At 45.6% G+C, this 22,500-nt stretch overlaps 1 protein-coding gene across 1 annotated transcript in view; it reads right to left on the bottom strand.

Annotated features, from left to right (window-relative positions):
* MED13 (mediator complex subunit 13) overlaps positions 1–22,500 on the bottom strand; it is a 3,555,174-nt gene that overhangs the window by 971,941 nt on the left and 2,560,733 nt on the right. Inside the window, exon 16 of the mRNA XM_044054535.1 lies at positions 5,889–6,820. Coding sequence (XP_043910470.1) covers positions 5,889–6,820 — 932 coding nt within the window. The remainder of the gene's footprint in view (positions 1–5,888; positions 6,821–22,500) is intronic.

The raw sequence follows: 22,500 nt of genomic DNA, 5'->3' as shown, positions 1-22,500 counted from the left end.
AGGGATAGGACTTGGTTCCGCCCTGCTTGTTGATGTACCACACCACGGACATGTTGTCCGTGTGAACTGCAATAGTTCCTAAGGGAAGAAAGTCATTGAGGGCTTGCAACGTTAAAAGCACTGCTCTCATCTCTAGGACATTTATGTGCAGGTGGTATTCGAACAGTTGACACGTGCCATGAACCATCCTGCCCTGATAATGCCCCCCCACCCCACCCGATCAGGGAGGCATCCGAAGTAACCGTGGCTACCGGGGCCGGGGGAACAAATGGTCTGCCCTGATGGACTAGAGGAGAGGAAATCCACCAGGATAGGTGGTTCTTGCAGGTCTGTGTCACTAGGATCTTGTGACGCATGGGAAGCTGCTGGAAGGACCATTGTGTGAACAACATACATTGTAGAAGACGCATGTAAAAACGGGCCAGAGGAAGAAGTGTGATGGCAGCAGCCATGAGGCCCAACACTTTCAAAACCAGCCAGGCTTGTACCTTTTTGCTGGCAAGGATGATTCGAACGTGGTTTTGGATATCTAGGATTCTCTGACTTGTTAGGTTTGCTGACATCAGAGTAGTGTCTAGATTTGCGCCTATAAAAGTAATAGATTGGCAGGGCGATAAGGAGGACTTTTCGAAGTTTACCGAAATTCCCAATTGGCTGCAGAGACGTAGGGTGTAGTCTCTGACTCGGATGAGTTGATGCCTGGTGGTGGCTGAGAGGAGCCAGTCGTCGCGATACATAAACACCTGGAATCCTAGACGTCTCAGGTGAGCCGTGACCACTGCCATGCATTTGGTGAACACTCTGTGGGCTGTAGTGAGACCAAAGGGCAGGGCTCTGAATTGAAAATGACTGGTCCCCAGCCGAAAGCGGAGAAACCTTCTGGAGCATCTGTGGATTTTTATGTGATAGTACGCATCCTGAAGGTCTATAGAGCACATCCAGTTGTCTTTGCCCAGAAAGGGTAAAATCGATTGAAGTGTGACCATCCGAAATCTCGTCTTTTTGACAGACTTGTTTAGTCTGCTGAGGTCTAATATTGGTCTCCAGTCTCCCGTCTTTTTGGGGACCAAAAAGAACCTTGAGTAGATTCTGGACTCTAAATGATCTTTTGGTACTGGCTGGATGGCTCTTTTCCTTAGAAGCTTTGAAACCTCTAATCTTGCAGTTTCCCTTAGACCGGGTGGTACGTCTGGAAGGGAACCTTTTTGAGGGAAGGGGCTTTCCTCGAAAGAAATCTTGTAACCCTTGGATATGATCGACTGTACCCATTTGTCTTGAGAGAGGGAAAGCCAGGCTTCTGGGTACAGCGATAATCTTCCCCCGACTGCCTCCAAGGGTGGGCAGTCGGGCAACACCTCAGGGATGCTGGAAGGGCTTGTCAGAGAGAGGCTCTCTGGAGCCCTGGTTCTCTGGACCCCTCTGCCCCTAGGGCGTCTGTTATTATTACCCCTCTGCCTCTGGGGTAAACTGACCACGTCGTCAGGCGTGACTCCTTGTGATTTTCGGAACCACATTTTCCCTCCCTTCTGACCTTTGGGGTAAGGTCTAGAAGGAGTGGAGAAACGGACTCCTACGGCAGAAAGTCTTGCCATCTTGCTCACACCTGGTCAACGTGTCCTTCACCTGAGGGCCAAACAAAGTTGACCCATCAAAGGGAGAGTTTGTGAAGGATGCCTTAAAGGGGTCTGCAAAATTACAGAGCCGCATCCAGGACTGACGTCTGAGAGCCACTCCTGTGCCTGCAGCTCTACTCGCCCCATCGGCTGCATAAGAAATGAGCCGCATGGAGGAGTTGGTTATGGAGTTAAGGATTCCCAGCTGAGAAGCAATCTTTTCCTGAGCCCCTGCTGCTGAAGGATCCTGTACTACTTCACCTAATTCTTTAAGGATGTCCCTTTGAAGTCTGGTGAAGTGACATAAATAATTCAGCGAACGCATAGCAAATGTCGCTGAGGAAAACATCCGCTTACCATACCTGTCCATAGTCCTGGATTCTTTGTTAGGAGGATGGACTGGTACGGAAGGATCTGCAAGTTCCTTCTTAGTGGCGGCCGCCACCACCATGGCATCAACCGGGACACTTTTAGTAAGAAACTGCTTTTCTGCGGGGGCCGTAATAAATTTTGAAGGTCTCCTAGGGACTGGTTCCACCGAATCAGGAGATGCCCACGCCTTTCGAGCTATGACCTCCATAAGAAGGTTGAAAGGCGGAGACACCCAGGAGGTGGAGGGTCGAGATCCAAAGGCCTCCAGGTATACCGATTCATCCTCGGAGGGGTTAATGGAGGGCCAGTTCCCCCTCTGTTTCAGGAGCTCAAGGATGTCTGAAAAGGAGACATCCTCAGAGGGAGATCTTGGGGACCCCTCCAACTCATCTAAATCGGTATCTGATGTTGTAGACTCGGGGGAGTCTAAATGCTTCCTCTTGCAGGTCCTCTTACGCGGGGGTTTCACCTGAAGGATCAGGAGAAACCTCGGAAGAGGAAGTCCTTCCCAATGGGGAAACCTGTGGTGATGGATCTCTGGGTCCGGGAGCAAGAGAGCGGGAAGAGGCATCTACAGGCTCCATAGAGGGAGGAGCTAAGGGAACCGACTGCTGGCTAAGCTCCGGGGCTAGCACACTCCTCATCACCTCGAAGGCTCCCCTCCCAGGGAGAGCCGAGAGATCCCGCTCGAAGAAACAGGGATCCCTGGTCCCACCGAAAGGGAAGGCTCCGAAGCAGATGTCGGGGCCGAGCTCACCAAGGCCGAAGCTCCGAGAGGGAGAACGGGGTCGGGGACAAGGGTCCGATGCCACTCGCCCCCTCGGAACCAACCAGGGAAGCCCGACGCCCGGATCCCTCCAAGGAAGGTCTCAAGGAGGAGATAGGAGTCGAGGACGACGGAGCCGAAAGGTGTGGTATCGGCCGGCAGCAGCAGTCATGGTACCAATAATCTCCGGCACCGAGCTCTGTAGGAGAGTCGAAGGAGGAATTTCAGGGGGATGTATAATAGCTGACGTCTGATGAGACGGGCTGTGGAGCATCTGGGCTAGTGCCTGTGACTTTAATAGCCTACTTACCACTCTCTAAATCGTGGTCTGAAAGCCTGGAAGACCTCGATGATCGACTCCGATGGCTCCGCTCCGAAGCAAGGGGATGCTGGAGCCGAGTGAATAGATTCCAAAGAAGGAGATCTAGACCTCTTTTTGGACGGAGCCATCGGAGCCGAGGAACGTTGGCTCCAGGGAGCCGACAAGTTGTCGGCTCAGTGGAGACAAAGATATCTCGGCTCCAGCCGAGCTGAGACATGCCGACACTGGGGTGTCGGCTCCAGACGGAGCAGACACGGTGCCGGGCCAAGGTATCGGCGCCGGTAGGCACGGGCACAAAAGGTTCCAACAGGAAGGATCGGCTCCGGAGCCGATGTCGACTCCGGCGGAGTCGGAACCAAGACCACAGACTTGGACACCGAAGCCTGGGTCTTGGGTGACTTAGAGGGCTTCCCGGAGCCGACTTTAGCCGGGGAGCTCTCTGGTTTAAGTAGACCCCTAAGGATCAACTTATTTCTACGTTCCTGCAGGACTCTCTGGCTGAAAGAATGACATATAGCACAGGAGTCCTGCAGGTGTAGGGGTCCCAGGCAATAAATACAAGAAGTGTGACCGTCTGTCAGAGACATCTTCTGACAGCACGAGTCACACTTCTTGAAACCTGAGACCCCAGTACCTTTGGACATATCTAGGTGCTTAAACACTTACACACACCAATCGGTCCAATCAAGACACTAACACTAAAAATATATTAATAATAACTAACAAAAATAGTTATAAAGTACAGTGACACAACACACACACACACACACACCTGAGGGAATCCTGACAGGAACTGTGAGGGTGGGAAAGGTCTAAGGCCCGAAAAACTAAACTAAAGAACTAGGACAAAAAGGGGTATGGAGCTAAGTGAAAGTACACTGAGGAAAGAATGGATACTAAAAGGACCAACAATTAGGGTTTTAGGCTCTTAAAACCTGACAAAAAGCTAGAAAAATATCACTTACCAGGAGCTGGTAAAAAGGATGACCTCATTAGCGAAGCGGCAAACGAGATCTGGGTAATTACCGCCTTGCATCATGGGATATGGGGCTGCCTCGAGCTGGTAAAAGTGACTCTCGAGCTTAGCAAGTGCCGAGTCAGAGCCGAAGATCGGCTCCGAACCCATCCAGCAAGAATGAAGGCGAGATTGACAACTTAACATCAGTGTGTTAAGTCAAAGTTAAAACTTTTTAGAAAATTTTCTAAAGAAGTTCCCAAATTAAAGAATGAAAGCGCTAATATGTCAGTGTCCGGAGCCTTACTTTGGTTGTTACATGTTTAACAAGTTTTAGTGTTGTACATCGTGTTTTTCTGCTACAGCAGTTTTTTGTTACTTAAAATTTTCATACATTTCTGGAAAGCTCCTACACAAACAATTCAGTCATTGATATTCTGGGTCTATCTTGCACACCTTCAGAAATATAACACTGAACATAACACTATTAAACTTTGGTAAGTAAAATACTACTTTTCTTTTATACATTTGTAAAATAAATTCAAATGCACTTAGGCACACTCAACAGTGGTAGCCCATCATGTAACCAAAAACTTTCATATTTTATGTTTTTAATGTATCTCACTTTATTTAGGAGATCTTTCAAATCACATGAGTTGTACTATTAAGAGGATTTAAAATAAAGCCTTTCCAGAAACAAGTTGTTTCCTGCCTAAAAGGCTGCAGGAAAGCAAGGGGAAATAATCAGCTTCGTGCTACTAAAGACAGAATGAGTTAACTAATGACAGAATGAGTTAAGATACATGACACGACACCCAAGCAAGAAAGAAGCTAACCTTGAAAACCTTTGTTCCTCCACAGAATAAGACATCATTCTGCCATATTGGCCTCTGTACTTATGCTGCTAGTACATCTGATTTTGTGCGGCACTGCACTTCAACAGCTGGCACAGTACTGAGAAAGTTCTTCAACCAGAAAGGTGCAATGTTACATGCAACTATGTGGAAAGAGGGTCACTTGTAAACTTACATGGTACTCTTCTTCAAAAGAAACCGCAAAAAAAGAGGTACTTCTGTAAGAACTGAAGCGTCTTGTAGAAAATTACACACTAGGAAACCACTTATTCTGTGACTGTTAATCTGACAAAGGGGGACACCACCAGCAGCAGCACTAAAGTCTCTGCAATATTACCCTTCTCCCAAAAAACATGAATAGTACAAATGAAACACAATCAGAAATCAAGGGTCATTTATCATTTTATCAATAACATTAGCTCCCCGGTTAGTGTTAAGCTTTATGCACATTCATCTCAGATGAAAATCGTGAACAAATTTCACAGGCTAGCATGCTGAAAATCTGCTGACTATCAAAAGACACAATGCTACACCAGACCACAAATCTAGTTGCTACAAATCATGTTTATCGACAAATGAAAGGCATATTGGAATATGCATGTGTTTTTCCACATCTAGCTGCAATTTAAAAGTCAGAAGGAATCTTAAGAAAATTAACAAAATGCAAGAATACTGGATTCTGCAGGACTTAACTTCGAGCCACTCAAAATTGGTTCCTTGCTGCTACTTGAAGGCTGCACTTACAAAATCAATGAAACATACTTGTCTTCAACTGCAACAACACCCTGACTTTCAGCACTATTATATCAGTTCTACTGCACCAGAGGTTAAAACAGTACAAATACAAAATGCAATATAAATAAATGCCTTGACAATATACAGATTCCATTTTCTTAATGACAGTGCACATGTATAACACTAAGCAATGCTGTAACATCAATGGAATAAGCTTGTTACAAGACCAAGCAACATCAACTCCATAAACATCATACGTACAAGTTTATACTCACCATTTTTTTAGACCAGTGATGTAAACAAGTACTTCTAACAAGGGCTTCATCCACCTTGCCACCTGACATGTTGTCCATGAACTGTCGTCCATGCTCTAGTGCTAAATAACAATCATTGCAACAATCCCGTTCTTCAACACGTACAAGGTTGCTAGCTAAATTTGTTTTTGGCAAAGAATCATTATCCAAAACGCCAAATGGGGAAAACAAGTTTGTGCACTGATCCTGCAGCAAAAGAATCAAGTCATCAGGGATCTTCTCAATATCCTTAACGCCTCCAAAACAACGTTCAATGCAAGAAGCTCTCAGGGTATCAAAGCGCTTCTCTACTTCTTTCCCATATGCCATATTTCGTCCCACAATGTCCAATTCATCCTCAAGAAATAAACCTGCATTGTTTCCAAATTTTCTGTTCATTACAGCACTGAAGCCACAGGTACACCGATACTGTGCTTCAGGTGACGGATCTGGAAGATAAACCCCTACATCTGCACCTTTGATGTTCATGTTACAAACGCAAATGCAGCAACTGTCAAAATTGCAGTCCTTTAACAAGTTCATAACAGACTCTGAAAGGATAAGGTTTACAAAAAGACTATGAGCTTCCGGGATGGATGGAACAGTAGCTGGTTCAACAGAACTCAGTGGCCGGCATGTTGATGGTGTAGAAGCTGGTGAATACAGGTCTGAGCTCTCATATTTTACTGAACCTGGAACACTGGCTGGCCCACCACCTGTTCTTGGAGTCCGAGGAGTCCTAGGTGTTCTGGGAGTAGGAGCTGAAAAACGAGGGGTAGCAGGTGATGGAAGAATTCCTGCTCCACTATTGCTGGGTGGTGCACTATTCATTCCAAAAGGTGTGTGTGTCTGTGGTGTATAGGACTGCACATAATCCTGATCCAGTGTACTTCCAACACTTGGAATATTTCTAAAATAAAAAAAAGAAAAGGTGTTAATACAAAATGGTTTTATTTTTGCTACCACAACTAATTCTATGTTCATCCCTCTCTTCCAAGGCTGAATTCTTTAGCATCTCTTTACTGTTACACAAGGTACTACCTGCCACCCTTCTTGTAAACATTGGGGAAAAAATAAAGTTAAGATACAAACTCGTGGTCCTGCAGTTCTACACCACCTCAGTCTAGCAATTCTTGTGTTACCAACTTATCATGATTATCGACATTCAAGTGCAGTCACCAGTGAAAGCATAACTACTTCAAGGATCTTGGCTGCAGGCAGTGTCTTAATTCTGAGCTAGGGTTTCAAAGCTCTTCTCCCTCCCCCTATGCAAACCTTACATCTCCCAAACTCTAATGTCTCCATATCATGGCATAAAAGAAGATGCATGATCAGCCACCTTCTGTTCTTTCTTGCCACTACCTATGTACCACCCAGACTTGTACTAAGGAAAGGCGAGTACAACTATTATACTGCCTCTACAGCAATTGTTTATTTTTTAATCACTGAAACACTGTGTCCAACTGGCAGCTCTCCCAGTTTCTGAATATCATCTCGGGCAGGCGCAGTCCAGTAAGTTGTAAGGGAGGGAATGCAACAGTTTGGTTGAAGCCAGATAATGTAGAGGTTATGGAGGGACTCAGTGATGGTGAACCTATGACACTCATGTCAAAGGTGACACGCCACGACATTTTGGATGACAGGACAGCGATCACCAACACCCGAGTTACCAAAGACAATGCTTTTGCATTCATTTCTCATGTGAAGTGCACTGAATTATTTTGTGCCAGGAGCTTTTGACATGCCAAACCCAAAAGGTTCGCCATCACTGGACTAACTGGTGCCTGATGCCATTCATGAATGCCCACAGTGGGGGAAAGGAATTGGGAAATCATCCTCTAACATCAATAACTATAATATGTTGACAATTTGGAAGTTGTGCACTTACCATAACACTGGAATCTTTCATTTCTGTCCATCTGATATGACTTTTTTTCCTGCTGCTTGTCAAATCCCTACTGACATAGTCAGTGCTCCAAGCCTCAAGCTTTTCAACCCTTTCCATCCTAAAATACACTAGCCCTCTCTAAACCAACTTCCCTCAGATCAAGCCTATAACAGCTAGGACAGAATAAAACTCTTCAGAATCCTCAAACAGCTAAAGATGGGAAGAACTCGGGAGGGCTGTCATATCAGATGGACAGGAATGAAAGGATCCAGTGGTATGTAAGTGTACAACTTCCATATCCAATCAAGTGGTTAATTTTAGATTCTGAAGATCTAGGTCAGGCTTCTCAGACATGTGGGGCATAAGATCCACAGCCAGATCCAGAAGCCAAGGTGCCTTCATAAGATGAGGCCTGGGAAGACAGAACCAACTTTATCTGGGTCAAAAAGGGGCAATCGGGATAACACGCATGTCCTATACTTACCAAAACAATAGAGCTGTGTTGTCTGTCTCCATCTGATTCAACCTGTAGAACTCTGGAACAGATACTTGCAAATTCCAAAGTCATCTACTTGCTTGGCTCCATCTCTCTTGCCCACAGACCCCAGTTCCTCACTCTAATCCTCAGATCAAGTCAGCCCCATGATGAACAGTTTAACTACACATGTACGAACAAGCATGTGTGTACATGTATACATTAAAAAAAGGATACATCAAGGAGGATGCAAATCTCAAGGAACAGACAACCTCCCCCATCCAATCATGGAAAGGTCCAACATGACACCAAAGGCGGGGGGCGGGGGGTGGGGGTTAAACCAGATGGATAATGACAACATGGCTCTATTGCTTCGGTAAGTATATAACTTTTAACACAAATGCACCAGCGAAAGCTAAAAAAACAACTAAAATCCCAACCACCTGTTCTGAGAGCAATAAAGGCAATAAAGTATATAACTTTTATCATCAGATTTTTTTCTGTGATATCTAGCTTCAACCTGTGGAACAGAGTCTCTAGCCACAAAAAATTCCTTGGTAGGAACTAAGGAAGATATTCCACAACACAGTAGGGCTACAGGAAGTCCTGGATCTAGACTGAACATCCAAGCTCATAATGTGACAAAAGTGGGACGGCCCAGCCAAGTACAGTTGCACAAACTTAATCCACTGGTACTCTAGGAAAGAAAGCTGTAGAAGTAGCGATGGAATGGCCTTGCCTTTCAATGAATATGAAAACAAAATACGATCTTGTCATCCACTTGGATAAAGTCACTTTAGATACAGGTGAGCCCTGCCTGGATTTTGAAAATGAGACAAATTAGCTAGATTTTTCTGAAACCATTTGTACAGTCTAGATAAAATGTCAGCTGTTTATGTACATCCACACAACACAGAAGGTATTCTCCCTTAATGGAAAAACTGGGAAAGTATACAGAAGATGTATAGAACTGTTAAGATTATTCTCGGAAACAGCCTTCACCAAAGGGGAAGGGTTCATACGAAGAGAAAAAGTACAGTTTTGTACCTACCATAAATGTAGATGTCCGAACTGGATAGCATCTGCAGTCATAACAAATGGGTTGTCCTGTCGTCAGGCAGCCCTTCGGTCGGCCGGATTCCAAAGTCCGGGTCCGGCTTCGGCTGATGTCGCACTTCACCCGACGTCATCTCTGCTGGTCTTCGGGTATAAAGGCATCAGCCGACGCCATTTTCCTCAGTGTTTCTTGCCCCAGATGCCAATTGCCCTCTTGGATAGCTAAATTTTGGATAAATGCCAATGTTTCCAAAATAGTAGAAGGCAAACACAAAAAATAAACATGTATGTACATATATACAAACAAATACACCATAAGAGACTCCCCCCCCCCCCAGCTAGCTATAAGGAGGGTAAATACCCTAGGAGTACCGTAGAGGGAAGGAGGAGGGTAATCCTGACTGCAGATGCTATCCAGTTCGGACATCTACATTTATGGTAGGTACAAAACTGTACTATGTCCTTCATGGATGCATCTGCAGTCATAACAAATGGGTAGAATACCATAGCCAACTAGGGGAGGAGGAATAATAATTATGGTGTAGTCAGGATCCCTTGCAGTACAGCAGTGGCAAACCCTGCTCGGGATCTAGAGTATAGAGATAAATTATAATGCTTGGCAAATGTATGCACGGAGGTCCAAGTAGCCGCCTCAATAATGTCCTTGGTTGCCACTCCTCTTAAGAAAGCTGTGGTAGTGGCTGTAGCCCTTGTAGAATGAGGTCTTATGTTCTGTGGAATTGGTTTTCCATGGTAAGAGTAACAGAATCTTATGCAATTTCCTATCCATTTGGAGATTGTCTGTTTGGAAATTGCTTTTCCTTCCCTTCCTGTTGCATAGGCTACAAAGAGCTGGTCAGTTTTTCTGTTAGCTTTGGTTCTGTCCAGGTAGTAGCGTAACTGTCTATGTACATCCAAGGTATGCATTATTCTTTCACCTCTGTTTTGTGGATTGGGAAAGAAGGTAGGTAGGTGGATTGCCTGGTTTAAAGACACTCTGGATACCACCTTAGGCATAAATGTAGGATTAGTCCTCATGGACACCCTATCTTGATGGAAGATTAGGAAGGGTTGCACTGCCATTAAGGCCTGTAGTTCCAAAACCCTCCTTGCTGAAGTAATAGCCAGTAGGAAAGCAGTTTTCCATGACAGGTGTTGTAGGTCTGCTGTTGCTGCTGGTTCAAACGGAGGGAGTGTCAATTTTTCTAGTACAAAATTCAAGTCCCATGCTGGTAATGGTGGTTTCCTAGGAGGTTTTACATTCTTGACCCCTCTGAGGAACTGCCTGAGTAGAGGATGTGAAAAGACAGGAGGATCAAAGCTGTATTCTGCTGAAATAGCTGATGCATGTATCTTGATGGAGGAATAGGACAGGCCTGTATGTAGAAGCTCTGCCAAGTACTCCAGAATGTTAGCAATATCTATGTTCGACACATCTTTTCCTCTTTCAGTACTCCAAATGACGAACCTTTTCCATTTTCCTGCATAGTTCCTTCTTGTTGAAGGTCTGCGGGCTTCAAGGATAATGTCTTTAACCCTTTGTGAAAGGTCTGCTATATGATGTTCCAGGCAGTCAGTTGCAAGGTTTTTAGGTTTGGATGTATGATGTTGTAGTTGTTCTGAGTTAACATCAGAGGCATCAGCGGTATTGACCACATTTTCTCGAGACATGGTCCTCAGTAATGGGTACCAGTGTTGTCTTGGCCAGTTCGGTGCTATCAGAATTATCCTTGGCCGTTCCTCTTTGATTTTCAGTAGTACCTTGTGTATTAAGGGAAGAGGTGGGAATGCATATGCTGTCAGGCCTTTCCAGCTGAAGGATAGAGAGTCCACCTTCCATGCAAGTGGGTGGAATGTCCTTGTGCAGAATTTTTTGAGCTGGTGATTTTGTGGGGAAGCGAATAGGTTTATTTGTGGCATTCCCCATTTCTTTGTGATGGTCTTGAAGATGTCCGGGTGTAGCATCCATTCGTGAGCATCCGAGGTGGTTCTGCTTAAAATGTCTGCTAGGGTGTTTTCTTTTCCCGGTACAAATATTACCTGTAACTGGATGTTGTAGCTTAGAGCCAGATTCCAAAGGTCCAAAGTCATCCTGCATAGGGGGTAAGAATGAGTGCCTCCCTGCTTGTTGATGTACCACATGACTGTGGTGTTGTCTGTCCTTATCATCAAATGGCCTTCTTTGAGGAATGGTCTGAATTTTAGGATTGCCAGTTTTACTGCCAGCATTTCTTTTTGGTTGATGTGCAGGTGCAGCTGGTCCTGAGTCCACAGTCCTTGTACACATTTGTCCATCATGTGTGCCCCCCATCCTAGGTCTGAGGCATCCGTTGTGATGGTTTGGTTTGCTCGAAAGTTGTGGAAGGGTAAGCCTGGGTTTGACTGGCATGCCCGAGCCCACCATAGGAACTCCTGTTTTAAGCATGGGATTAGTGGTATTTCTGTTTCTAAGCTGTGTCTGTGTTGAGACCATAAATTCTTTAGGTACCACTGTAACTTTCTCATATGCAGTCTGGCATGTGGGACCAAGATTATGCATGATGCCATGTAGCCCAAGGCCTGCAGAACTTTTCTCGCTGTTAGTTTGTTCTGCTTTGTTAATGCCAAGAAGTAAAGAGGGAGTTCTTTTGTTTTTCTGCAGTTAGGAATGCCATCTGTTTTACTGTGTCCAATTCGCCTAAGAAAGTTCTTGTCTGGGATGGAGTCAGCCTTGACTTTTGTAAATTGACTGTGTATCCCAGGGCTTGAAGCAAGTAAATGACCCTTTGTAAATCTGTTGTCAGCTTGCTTTTGTTGTCCGCTTGTAACAGGCAGTCGTCCAGGTATGGATAAATTTGGATTCCCTGTACTCTGCAGTGAGCGATTACTGATGCCAGGCATTTTGTGAATACTCTGGGTGCAGTAGATAAGCCAAAGGGCAATGCTGAGAATTGATAATGCTCTGATCCTGCAAGAAATCTGAGGTATCTTCTGCAATTTGGTCGAATGGGGACGTGCAGGTATGCCTCCTTGAGATCTAGAGTTACCAGCCAACACTCCTTGCCCAGCATGGGAAGAAGTTGCTGTAGGGTCAGCATTTTGAATTTTGGGACAATGATGTATGTGTTTAAGATGGACAGGTCGAGAATAGGTCTCCAGTTTTTCTCTTTTCTTGGTACTAGGAAGAGTCTGGAGTAGAATCCTTTGCCCTGTTCTGTTATTGGTACCCTTTCCACAGCTCTCATCTTTATTAATTCCAGCTGTCTGATGTAGGGCTTCTATTCTTTGATTTGGGGCAGGTTTGGCATTCCTCTTTTACTGGTAAAGTGTGGAAGTGGAACCGTAGCCTTGGTCTATGGTTTGTAAAATCCACTTGTCTTTTGTAATATAGTGCCAATTTTTCGAGAATAAGGCTAACTTTCCGCCTAATGGTGCTGCTATTTGCTCCCTGGTAGGCGGAGTCAGAGTCAAGTCACTGTGATTGTCCTGTTGCAGTGGCAGTGGTTGTGTCTGTGCCTCGGTTATTGCCTTGCCACTGTCGTCCTCTGTAGGCACCTCCTCTGGATTGATTTCTGCCCCTCGAGCGTCTGTTCCTTCCCCTTTGTGACCTTGTGGAGTCAGGAAAGGACCAATTTTTGGCAGGCCAGTTCCTGCTAAACCTTGGGGACTGAACCTTTAGGAAATCTTTGACTGTTTGTACAGATTTTGCCTTCTCTTCCATTTTCTTCATTACCTGCTGGGCAGGTTCCCCAAATAGACTGGCCTTATCCATAGGAGCATCCAATAGCTTAGCTTTAACATGATCCGGCAAGACCTGTTCTTTCAACCATGCATGCCTTCTTATAACTGTGCCAGTCATGGCTGATCTAAATGAAGCCTCCAGTGCATCATAGCCACATTTTAAAGAATGGTTACTAACCTGTTGGATGTTATTCACCATTTCTAATACATATTTCTTATCTAAAGATTCATCAGAGGACAGCTTTTTAATTAACTGATCAAGCATAAACTCTTGGTATTGGATCATGTGAAACTGACAGTTTAAAGCTCTAGCTGAGAGAGTAGCAGAGGTGTAGACTTTTTCCCCCATCTCTAATGACCTGGATTCCCTTTCAGAGGGACTAGGGTTTTTTGCTGTGGTCGAGGCTACTGCCTTAGGCCCCTGGGATATAGTTTCGGGGTCTGCAAGTGGGGCCTTGTATAGGTGGTGATGAGTGTCTGGCACCCTGTAAAATCTATCTGGTTTGGCAGGGGCTGGAGGTAAAGAGTCAGGTGCAGTGCAGACCTCATTAAATGCATCGTCCACAACAGATAGGACAGGAGGTATAGCTAAGGGCCTATGTTGTGGTAAGTGCAGAAAGGTCCTAAGCCTTTTTCTTGAGTCTGAGAAATCTTGTCCCTGCCATTGGAATTGTTCTCTCATGGCATGTAAGGTTTCCCCAAAGGAGAATTCCTCTGGTGGAGAGGCAGCTGGAATGGATTCTTCAGCATCTGAATCTTCATAGTTGGAGAAAGGAGCCTCTGGCTGGTCTGTAATGTCTGAGTCATCCGTAGAATCATCAGAGGACACAAGCTCGGGGGGCTCTGCTCTAGGTCTCTCTTCTGGGAGCTGAGAGGCCCTGTCTGGGTGAGATTGGGATCCCCTAATTAAGGATATTAAATCTTCTGCCAGAGTAAGCATTTGTGAACTAGAAGTGGGCCTGAGAGAGGGTGGTTTAACAGGCACTGATTTAGCTGATTTGGCTGCTTTAGCCCTGGCAAAGGCCTTAATAGACATGGCTGCAGGAGGCCTAACAGCACCACGTGCTGGGGTAGAGATATCCAAGGGGATGGTGTCTGATAGATCAGCAGGATCCACAGTTGTAGGCAAAATTTCTGAGGCAAGTTCAGGTAAGGTAGCAGGGGCCTCAGTAGTAGTCATGGATTCGGCTGTAGATTGACCAGTTTTCTCGGTTTCGGCCGAAACCGAGACACTTGCGGCTTGCTTAACCGTGGTTTCGGCCGAAACCGCGGACCGCGAGTGTCGGTCTTTTTCTTTGCGTTTTTTAACAATTTGGGTAGTCGGAGGATCCGACGGCATAATGTACGCAAAATCTGAGCCGAAAAACTGTTCAGCAAACTCCGAACGACGCCTAAGCGTTCGTCGGTTGAAGGAAGCACAGGCGAACAGGCTGCTACGTCGTGGTCTGGGCCTAAGCAAGGCAAACAGTAAGAGTGGAAATCTTTATGAGGTATTTGTTTCCCACAAGTTAAACAGTTATTGACTTTTTCTGACATCGGCTGAGGCAAGAAAGAGTCCCCAACGGGTACTTAGCTTTAGAAGTCTTGAGTAGTATTCGTAGTAGTAATCTCTGGATCTGACCGACCGGCACTTGCGAACAGCTTCTGCTTCGCGCCACGCGGCAAGAAAGACTGAGGAAAATGGCGTCGGCTGATGCCTTTATACCCGAAGACCAGCAGAGATGACGTCGGGTGAAGTGCGACATCAGCCGAAGCCGGACCCGGACTTTGGAATCCGGCCGACCGAAGGGCTGCCTGACGACAGGACAACCCATTTGTTATGACTGCAGATGCATCCATGAAGGACATCCTGTCCTTACGGAAAAAAAATTAAGAGAAGAATCAAGAGCGTGCAATTCCAAAACACTCCTAGAGGAAAGTAACTGCTACCACTAACAGAGCTTTCAAAGACAAAAGCTAGTCAGAAGTAGCTGAAGGATCAAAATGGAGGGCCTGCAAGGACGTTCAACACAAAAAGGCAAATCCCCATGGCAGGGCTGGATCCAGCAGTGGTGGACGTAATAAAAAAGCAGCCTTAAGGAACGCCTTGCATATCTTGAGGGAAGCCAGAGGCAGATTCTCCCTGCTAGCATGAAAATCAGAAACAGCCGCCAGTTGTATTTTGACTATTGAGGAAACTGAAGCTTGATGCACAACTCAATGAGGAAATCCAAAACGGATTCCAAAGGGGTGGGACAAAAGATCAAGCTTATGAGATTCTGCCACATAACAAACCTTCTCCATTTACTTGAATACACTTTCCTGATGGACTGCTTTTGAGATGAGGGTCAATATGTGAACAGCGGTCTATGAAAGCTTAGGAATTCAGACCATCAAGGGGACCAGAGGAACCATGAGGATATAACTTTAAGGACCACAGATCTAGTCGATCCAGACCAGCTGAATGAGAAATGCGATCGAGAATAGGATCCAGTACCCAAGGAGGGCACTTCAAAAGAAGCCAATGGAAGGGAAACCTTACCTAACAATGGCAAAAGAGGGCTATGAGGATCAAGTAGATCCGCAGTGGCCTGCGTTCTGAAGAAACTTTAGAAACAAGGGAAGTGGGGGATACACGTACATAAGCACTGGAGGGCGTACAGCAGAGTGTCTCTGGGTGACTGTCCTGGAGGGGGAAAGTACAGTTTTGTACCTACCATAAATGTAGATGTCCGAGAGGTATGCATCTGCAGTCCTAACATATGGGTTGTCCTGCCTCAGGCAGCCCTTCGGTCGGCCGGATTCCAAAGTCTGGATCTGGCCTCGGCTGATGTCGCACTTCACCCGACGTCATAGCTGCTGTGAATTGGGTATAAAGGCATCAGCCGACACCATTTTCCTCAGTGTTTCTTGCCCCAGATGCCAGGTGCCCTCTAGGAAGGCTAAATTTGGATAAATGCAAATAATTCCAAACAGTAGAGAGCAAACAAAAATAAACATGTATATACATATATACAAACAAATACACCATAATAGATTCCCCCAGCTAGCTACAAGATGGGCAAATACCCTAGGAGTACCACAGAGGGGAAGGAGGGTGGGTAATCCTGACTGCAGATGCATACCTCTCGGACATCTACATAAATGGTAGGTACAAAACTGTACTATGTCCTTCAAGGATGCATCTGCAGTCCTAACATATGGGTAGAATACCATAGCCAAACTGGGGGAGGAGGCACAAAGATGATTATGGTGTAGTTAAGATCCCTTGCAAAACAGCAGTTGCAAAACCTGCTCGGGATCTGGAGTATAAAGGTAGATTATAATGCTTGGCAAATGTATGCACGGAGCTCCAAGTAGCAGCTTCTAAAATGTCTTTGGTAGCCACTCCTCATAAGAAAGCTGTAGTAGTGGCTGTAGCCCTTGTGGAGTGAGGTCTGATGTTTTTTGGAGTTGTCTTTCCATGAAAAGAGTAACAAAATCTAATGCAATTTCCTATCCATTTTGAGATTTTCTGTTTTGAAATTGCTTTTCCTTCCATTCCTGTTGCATATGCTACCAGAAGCTGGTCAGTTTTTCTATTGTTCTTGTTTCTGTCCAGATAGTAGCGCAATTGCCTGTGCACATCCAAGGTATGTAGTAGTCTTTCCCCCCTGTTCTGTGGGTTGGGGAAGAATGTTGGTAGGTGGATTGCTTGGTTCAATGATACCCTGGAGACCACCTTTGGCATAAAAGTAGGGTTAGTTCTCAAGGACACTCTATCCTGATGGAAGATAAGGAAGGGCTGTACTGCCATTAATGCCTGTAATTCAGAAACCCTTCTTGCTGAAGTGATTGCAAGCAGGAAAGCAGTTTTCCAAGATAAGAACTGTAATTCTGCTGTTGCTGCTGGTTCAAGGGAAGTGTTAACTTTTCCAGCACAAAGTTAAGGTCCCATGTAGGCAAAGGTGGCTTCCTTGGAGGCTTTACATTTTTAATTCCTCTCAGAAACTGCCTGAGTAGAGGATGAGAGAAGACTGGAGGATCCATGTTGTATTCTGCTGAAATTGCTGATGCATGAATCTTAATGGAGGAGTAAGATAGGCCATTGTGGAAAAGTTCTGCTAAATATTCCAGGATGTTAGCTATGTTTGTTAATGAGACATTTTCTCCTTTTGCTGCACTCCAAATGAGGTATCTTTTCCATTTGGCTGAATAAGTCTTCCTTGTGGAGGGTCTGCGAGCCTCCAGGATAATGTCTTTAACCCTCTGAGATAAAACTGGGTTATTTTGTTTTATGTAATATTCCAAGCAGCTAGCTGCAGTGTTTTCAAATTTGGAAGTAGGATCTTGAAGTTGTTCTGTGTTAGCAGTAAAGGAACTAGAGGTAGAGGCCATGCGTGCGTCCGAGACATACTCCTCAGTTGCGGGTACCAATGCTGCCTCGGCCAGTCTGGAGCTATCAGGATGATCTTTGGGTGATCTTCTTTGATCTTCATAGCACTTTGTGCATCAGAGGAAGAGGTGGGAATGCATATGCTGTCAGATTTTCCCAACTGAAGGAGAGGGAGTCCACCTTCCAAGCAAGTGGGTGGTATGTCCTTGTGCAGAATTTCCTCAATTGGTGGTTGTGTGGGGATGCGAACAGGTCTATTTCTGGTAGTCCCCATTTCTTTGTACTGGATTTGAAGATGTCTGGAAGCAGCATCCATTTGTGGGCATCCGTGGTAGTTCTGCTTAAGGTGTCTGCTAGTATATTTTCTTTTCCTGGCACAAATATGGTCTGGAGCTGAATGTTGAGTTTCAGGGTCACATTCCACAGGTCCATTGCCATCCAACAGAGGATATGAGTGTGTGCCTCATTGTTTGTTGATATACCACATGACTGTGGTGCTGTCCGTCCTTATCAGCAAATGACCCTGTTGAAGAAACGGTCTGAATGTCTGAATTGCCTGTTTCACTGCCAGCATCTCTTTTTGATTTATGTGTAGGTTCAGCTGGTCTTGTGTCCATAGGCCTTGTATACACTTGTCCACCATGTGTGCCCCCCAACCGAGGTCTGAGGCGTCTGTGGTGATAGTCTGGCTTGGGTGAGGCTTGTGGAAAGGCAGTCCTCTGTTCAACTGACAGGCCTGAGCCCACCACAGGAATTCTTGCTTCAGGCATGGAATTATTGGAATTGGGGTTTCTAGACTGTGCTTGTGTTGAGACCATAAATTCCTTAGGTACCACTGCAACTTCCTCATATGCAGTCTGGCATGTGGAATCAATAGTATGCAGGATGCCATGTAACCCAGGGCTTGCAAGACTTTCCTTGCTGTAAGCTGGTTCTGTGTTGTTAATGCCATGAAATAGAGTGGTAGTTGCTTTTGCTTTTCTGCTGTGAGAAATGCCATTTGATTTGAAGTGTCCAGTTCTGCACCCAAGAATGTTATCCTTTGGGATGGTACCAGCCTTGACTTTTTCATGTTGACTGTGTATCCCAGGGCTTGTAGTAGTTGTATAACCTTTTGCAAATCTTTTGTTAATTTGGTCTTGCTGTCCGCTTGTATTAGGCAGTCGTCCAGGTATGGATAAATCTGAATTCCCTGAAGCCTGCAATGAGCAATTACTGATGCCAGGCATTTCGTGAATACTCTGGGCGCAGTAGATAAGCCAAAGGGCAATGCTGAGAATTGATAATGCTCTGATCCTGCAAGAAATCTGAGGTATCTTCTGCAATCTGGTCGTATAGGGACGTGCAGGTATGCCTCCTTGAGATCTAGAGTCACCAGCCAAGACTTCTTGCCCAGCATGGGAAGAAGTTGCTGTAGGGTCAGCATTTTGAATTTTGGAACTATGAGATATGTGTTCAGAGCGGACAGGTCGAGAATAGGTCTCCATTGGTTTTCTTTCCTTGGTACCAGGAAAAGTCTGGAGTAAAATCCTTGTCCTTGTTCCATAGATGGTACCTTTTCTATAGCTCTCATCCTTAGTAAGTGGTTGATTTGTCCTAGAGCATTTGTTTTTTGGTTTGGTGGTAGGTTTGGCATTCCTCTCTTTTTTGGTAGAGTATGGAAGTGAAACCTGTAGCCTTTGTCTATTGTCTGTAAAATCCATTTGTCTCCTGTAATGTAATGCCAGTTTACTGAAAATAAGGCTAACTTTCCGCCTAAGGGTGCTTCCAGTTGTTCCCTGGTAGGCGGTATCAGAGCCAAGTCATTGTGACTGTCCTGTGGAAGTGGTAGTAGCTGGATCTGTGGCAGTACTTCTCTGGTTGTTAGGCTGCCACTGACGTCCCCTGTAGGCACCTCTGGATTGACCTCTGCCTCTTGGGCGCCTATTTCTGCCTCTCTGTGCTCTGGAGGTGTCTGGAAAGGACCAATTTTTCGAAGGCCAATTTCTACTAAACCTCAGAGGCTGGACCTGTAAGAAATCCTTGACTGTTTGGACAGATTTTGCTTTTTCTTCCACCTTCTTTAGCACTTGCTGTGCAGGGGAGCCAAACAAACTTTGTTTCTCCATGGGAGCATCTAGGAGCTTTGACTTTACATGGTCTGGTAAGGATTGCTCTTTTTAACCATGCATGCCTTCTGATCACTGTACCAGTCATAGCTGATCTAAAGGAAGCCTCCAGTGCATCATAGCCGCATTTTAAGGAATGATTACTGACCTGATGAGTGTTATGTACCAAATCCTGAAGGGACTTACGGTCTACAGGTTCAGGGGAGGACAGTTTTTTATTTAGCTGATCTAACAAAAATTCCTGATACTGAATCATGTGGAATTGACAGTTTAAGGCCCTAGCCGAAAGAGTAGCAGAAGTATAAACTTTTTTACCCCATCTCTCTAATGCTCTAGATTCTCTTTCAGAGGGGAGGGGGTTTTTGGCAGAGGCAGCTGCCACAGTTTTGGGGCCCTGTGAAATAGTTTCAGGATCTGCAATAGGAGCCTTATACAAGTGAAAATGTGTGTCCGGGACCCTGTAATATCTGTCGGGTTTAGCAGGGGCCGGGGGAAGAGAGTCAGGGGGAAGAGAGTCAGGGGCAGTACAAGCATCATTAAATGCATCATCCACAACTGTTAGTACTGGAGGAATGGCTAAAGGCCTATGCTGTGGTAAATATAAAAAGGTCCTTAGCCTTTTCTTCCTTGAATCTGAAAAATCCTGGCCCTGCCATTGAAATTGCTCTCTCATAGCATGCAAGGTTTCCCCAAAAGAAAATTCCTCAGGAGGAGAGGCAGAAGGAATGGAGTCTTCTGCATCAGAGTCCTCATATGGAGAATAAGGGCCTTCTGGAGGATTTGAGTTTTCTGAATCATCCGAGGAATAATCTGTTGAAACTGGCTCAGGGGGCTCTGCTCTAGGCCTCTTCTCTGGAGGGGGATGAGAGGCCCTGTCAGGGTGAGGTTGGGATCCCCTGATCAAAGAGATGAGATCCTCTGCCAGGCTGAGCATTTGGGAACTAGAGGTAGGCCTGGTGTTGGGGGGTTTTAGCAGGCAAGGCCTTAGAAGATTTAGCTGCTTTAGCCCTGGAAAAAGCCTTGATAGACATAGATGCAGGGGGCCTAGCAGCTCCACGTGCAGGAGTAGATATGTCTAAAGGAATAGTATCTGATAAATCCTTGGAGCCTGCAACAGCAGGTGGAATTTCAGTAGCAGATTCAGCCATGCTGTGTGAGGCCTCGGCTGTAGGAGGCATGCTTTCGGCCGAAGGAAGAACCGTGGACTCTGTTTCAGCTGAAACCGAGACACTCGCGGTTGGCTTAACCGTGGTTTCGGCCGAAACCGCGGACCGCGAGTGTCGGTCCTTGTCCTTACGTTTTTTAGCTAATTGTGAAGTCGGAGTCTCCGACAGCATTTTGTAAGCAAAAGCGGGGCAGAAAAACTCCTCTGCAAACTCCGACCGACGTCTAAGTGTCCGTCGGTTGAAGGAAGCACAGGCTAGACAAGCTGCTACGTCGTGGCCTGGGCCTAAGCAAGGAAGGCAGTAAGAGTGGAAATCCTTATGAGGTATTTGTTTCCCACAAGTTAAACAGTTATTTACTTTTTCTGACATCGGCTGAGGCAAGAAAGAGTCCCCAACGGGGTACCAGCTTTTAGAAGTCTTCGGTAGTAGTAATCTCTGGATCTGACCGACCGGCACTTGCCAACAGCTTCTGCTTCGGGCACCGCGTGGCAAGAAAGACTGAGTAAAATGGCGTCGGCTGATGCCTTTATACCCAATTCACAGCAGCTATGACGTCGGGTGAAGTGCGACATCAGCCGAGGCCAGATCCAGACTTTGGAATCCGGCCGACCGAAGGGCTGCCTGAGGCAGGACAACCCATATGTTAGGACTGCAGATGCATCCTTGAAGGACATCTAGGGTGGTATTGGATGAGGTGGTGAAAAGGTCAACACCAAGTGCCCCAATGCCAAAAAAACCTGTTACAACCTTCAGATGTATTAAACCACTCATAAGGTAACAGAATGCGCCTGCTGTGGCTGTCTTAAAATGTTGTATTTCCCCGGGATGTGCACTGCCACTAGAAACTGCTGAAACAGGGCTTCTGTGGTCCAACCTCCGCACTGGCGAAGCACCACCAAATCGCCAAAAAAAGAGCCATCCTGCAGAGACTTAGGGGACTAAGCTCCTTCCTCGAGGTTAGTATCTTCCATGAGATACTTCTACAGTGTCTCCACTATTTCCTCTTACAGGTCCGCCTCTTCCCTGCAAAATCACTCTCCAAATAAGCCACGGAGGGGGAGAAAACAGAGAAAGAAAGCCCCTCCAAAGGGAGCAGTATGGAAGCACACTGACTCAGGCTGTCTCACAGCAGACTGAAGACCACTTGCAGGCCTACAAAAAGGGGAAGGAACACACCAGCAGGCAAAACCCAACCCTTCTCTTGAGCACACTTGTGTACACTTACCATAAATGTAGATGTTCGAGTGTATCCACTGTTGCAGTCATTACATTTGGGTTATCTGCTTGCAGTAGCCCTCAGTTGGCCTGATTATTAAAGTCTTGGGTCCTGCGTTTGTTGCTGTTGCATCCTCCATGATGTCAGGTAGTCAGGGGTATAAAGCATGCAGCCGACACCATTACATCAGTTTTTCTTGCCCCAGATGTCAGGTGACCTCTAATGGGAAGTAATTAAATATATAAACAAGGTTATACCTCCAACAAAAAAGCAAATACACCAAAAAGCTTTTAAGCATAGTAAAAAGGAATAGAGGTATAGCCAAAAGACGTCAAGGGGCTGGAGGGAGGGTAACCAAGACTGCAACAGTGAATACACTCGAACATCTACATTTATGTTAAGTGTACACAACTGTACTATGTTCTTCATGTTTCACTGTTGCAGTCATTACATTTGGGTAGATTCCCAAAGCTAAGGATGGAAAGAGGAATTTAGATAGCATTAGAACCAGCTAATAAGGCCCTGCAAGACTGCAGTGGCAAAATCAGCTCTGGATTTAGAGAAAATTGGTAAATGGTAATGCTTCGTGAAAGTATGTACAGAACTC

The sequence above is a fragment of the Protopterus annectens genome, chromosome 13.part0 (assembly GCF_019279795.1).
Source record: "Protopterus annectens isolate FY-2018-M chromosome 13.part0, PAN1.0, whole genome shotgun sequence".
Lineage (NCBI taxonomy): Eukaryota > Metazoa > Chordata > Ceratodontiformes > Protopteridae > Protopterus > Protopterus annectens.
This window is presented reverse-complemented; position numbering and strand designations above follow the sequence as displayed.